This window comes from Orycteropus afer, unplaced genomic scaffold, assembly GCF_000298275.1.
Source record: "Orycteropus afer afer isolate SDZICR_OR568_19922 unplaced genomic scaffold, OryAfe1.0 scaffold00070, whole genome shotgun sequence".
In the NCBI taxonomy this organism is placed as follows: domain Eukaryota; kingdom Metazoa; phylum Chordata; class Mammalia; order Tubulidentata; family Orycteropodidae; genus Orycteropus; species Orycteropus afer.
In genome coordinates, this window is record NW_006921657.1 from 1,877,742 (window position 1) to 1,881,540 (window position 3,799).

At 31.6% G+C, this 3,799-nt stretch overlaps 1 protein-coding gene across 1 annotated transcript in view; it reads right to left on the reverse strand.

Annotated features, from left to right (window-relative positions):
• Positions 1-3,799, reverse strand: part of ADK (adenosine kinase) — an 853,347-nt gene that overhangs the window by 502,523 nt on the left and 347,025 nt on the right. Inside the window, exon 5 of the mRNA XM_042780914.1 lies at positions 2,888-2,966. Coding sequence (XP_042636848.1) covers positions 2,888-2,966 — 79 coding nt within the window. The remainder of the gene's footprint in view (positions 1-2,887; positions 2,967-3,799) is intronic.

The window sequence follows — 3,799 nt, forward strand, 5'->3', positions numbered from 1 at the left end:
GCCATCTTCTCTTGATGTTTCCTGCATCATTCAATATTTTTCCCCTAGAATCTCTCAATATTGCAACTCGAGGCTTAAATTTTTTCTTCAGGTATACTCTAGAGTATACTCTAGAGATCTAATAACAGTGACACAAATAGACATAAGCACACGTATGCTCATTGCAGCATTATTCACAATAGTAAAAAGATGGTAACAACCTAAGTGCCCCTCCATGAATGAATGAATAAACAAAATGTGGTTCTTACATAAAATGAAATGGTATACAGCTATAAAGAATACTGATGAGTTCTCAAACTGTGGATGAATCAGGAAAACTTTATGGTAAGTGACATAACTCAATCATAAAAGGGAAATACTATATAATTACACATACAAAAGAAGAGCAGATATACATATAGAAATCAACATTCATTGGTGCTGATCAAGGATGGAAACAGAAAAGAGAAAGAATCACTCTCCAGATAGAAGACATTTATTATATTTGGTGATGGGAAAGGCAATACTGAATACTGAACGTGGTTGATGTACAACTTGACCAAGGTAAATGATGACACTAAGAAGTATATAACAATAAGGAACATTTTTGGTAAATGCTATAATATATACAATTTTGCAACAATAGCAATAATAACCCCAAAAATATATATGTGTGTGGTTCAAACCCACCAGCTACTCCTCGGAAGGAAGGTTGGGCAATCCACTTCCTTAGTGATACCACCTCGGAAACCCAAGGAGGGGTCGCTATGAGTCGGATCTGACTCAACAGCAGTGCACTCTGCTGCGTTGCGCTGGGACAACAATTTTAAAGAGGTAATATATGTGAGTGAAGTAAGTCTGGTTTAAAAAACCAATAGCTTCAATGTAGAAATTGAAAACAATGAATCTTCGACTTTTACATAATGTGGCCAACTTTTTATAGAGCCAATCTCAGACCAAAAAAAAAAGTGATATAATATATAATACATAATTATATGTGTTATTAAACATAAAAATAAGAAAAATGGATATTTTTGAGATTATATGTTATTCTGCATTGTGTAATTTTCTATTACATACGTACTTTTAAATGAACAACAACAGAACTAGTTAGCAGTGACAATAATAATAATACACCTCCGCCCCCCCAATTCCAACTCATAAACTCCACTGGGTTTCCAAGCCAGTAAATCTTTATGGTAGATTGCCTTGTCTTCCTTCCACGGAGCGGCTGGTGGGTTTGAACCACCAGCTGTCTGGTTAGCAGTCAAATGCCTCAGGTACTGCACCACCAGAGCTCTTAGACAATAATAATAGGATGAATTAAATACTATGTGTAAGAAAAATATAATATTTACAATGAAATAGACATTATAAGGACACTGATACATTTTTAAACAGCTGTTTATACTCTTCTTAATTCTTTATTGAATATTTAAATTTTGTAGGTTATCTTTAATATACTTCTGTTGTTGTCAGTTGCTGTCAAGTCAGTTCTGACTCATGGGAACCTCATGTTTGCAGAGAAGAATTTCTCCCTAGGTCCATGAAGGCTATGACCTTTCAGAAGCAGATTGCCAGGCCTGTATTCTAAAGTACCTCAGGGTAGGTTCAAATGGTCATTCTTTTAGCCAGTAGTTGAGCACACCATCCAGGCACTCCATATTGTATTATTATAAAGACACATAAATATAAGACTTTATAAAGACACATCAATGTAAGGAGAGCATAACTACAACTGAACTAATTAAACAGATCACTCATATGTAATAAAAAAGAAACATGACATGTTTCTGTCCTGAGAAATAAAACATTTTGACTCTATTTCTTTTTCCAATAATACTTCTTTGAACTGACTAGAGCATTAAGATAGTCTTCTTTTATGTAATGGCAAAACTAAATATAATCAAACCTGAAATTCATTTTGACTTGCAGCTCTGCTATTATTAAGTCCACATTACACTGATTCTTGGTGACAATCCAATGTGATGACATTTAGTTAAATTTTCTCTCAACAGAAGTGTTTGAGCATAGAATATACAGGATTTTACTTACTACCAACAGCAGGTATTTAGATGTAGAAGTTAGTTTCTAGCCCTATAAAAACATCCATCTACCTTAAATCTAAATGCTTTTTTGGTATTCCAGCTGTTCATCAATTATGTCTTCTGAAGTTATAAATACATTATCAAGGGTACTCATGTCTAAAATGTCCATCATTTTGAAACACTCTGAAGCACATCAGATATCAAAAGTTAAACCTTTCTTTCTCAGAGAAGTGATTTTAAAGCTTCACGTAATTTGAATTTATGAGGTAAAAAATGGATTTCAAACAAGTTGGTTTTAGTAAAGAAAAAGGTATGTATGTATATATCTACATAATGCAGGAGAACGTGCAGTGTCTTGTGGTAGCCATGTCCTTTTTAATCACTATATGATATGGAAAACATGGAAAAGCCATTTCAATTATATATATATATATATTTGAGGGAAAAAAAAAAAAGCCAAAAGCTTTGACACAGTAAGACACTTTAAATAGAATTAAAGTAAAATTGTCAAAGGATATGACAAGAAATTGAGGAAGAAATACAAATGAACAATAAACATGAAAAGACACCAGTAATCAAAGAAACCAGTTAACATACTTTTTTTAAGCATTAATTTTTTAAAAAAGTAAGTATTTGCCAGTTTTAGAAACAGTATAGGGAGTTATGCTCTCTGAAACACTATTGGTATGTATGTATAACTTCATTACAAAGTAAGCATTAAAATGCTGAACAAACAAACAAAAATCCAGTTCACAGTCAACCTAATAACAAAATATAGATTAGAGCAATTATGCCCAATAGTCAAAACTTTAAAATCTTTTTTTTGAATCCACTTCTAACCTTTAAAATAATTAACCAACCTGAGCCACTTTAATTGAATTCTGGGTAGAGCCACCAGCATGATATTCAACATTGAATTTTTTTACAAGTTCATCAAACCTATAAGGAAATCACAGCAGAAAAAAAGCATGTTAGAATCTGTGAGGTGTCACAATATAAATCCAGATTAGAAGTACATTAAAACACTTACTAGTAGATTGTTTTAGATTAGTTATGTTGAATTAAGTGAATTAAAATACTGTATGAGAAACAAGTTTGCTAAATTTCAATACTTAAATTTTTCCATAAATGTATACCTATAACAATTCCAAATATATATGCTGTCCATAATTAACCATAAAATAAACAGAAGGTAAAAATAAAAATTCGTATATTATCATTCACAAGTAATACATACTTTCTGATATTAAGTGTTTTTCTTTAGAATCCCTACAAATGTATATTTTAATATATTTAAAGTAACTTTAGACACTGTAAAGACTCATGGTTCATAATTTAAAGACAAGGCAAACTACATTGGGCTGTGCTTCTAGGCAACTTGCTTATTTTCTTTGTGACACAATTTATCTTCCAAATAAAAGCTCAGAAAGTAGTGATCTAAACCACTGATACGTCATTATTTTTTGGCATCTGATAAAAACTATAGAACTACTCTCCAGGAAAATGCATATATTCAATACACATGAAAATTTACCTATGAGAATATTCATGTATACTTCCTCCACACACATACACCCAGCCAGTGTATTTGTGTGGAGGAAGTATACACTTATTCAAATAATTCTCAAATTAGATGATATTAATCTGGATCACAATACAACATTATACACTACATGTCTCTAACATGTTAGATGTTGTGGAAGTCATCAGGTGGTATAGGTAACATAATTTCAAAATATTTACAAAGTTTTTTTTTTTTTTTTTAAATTAGG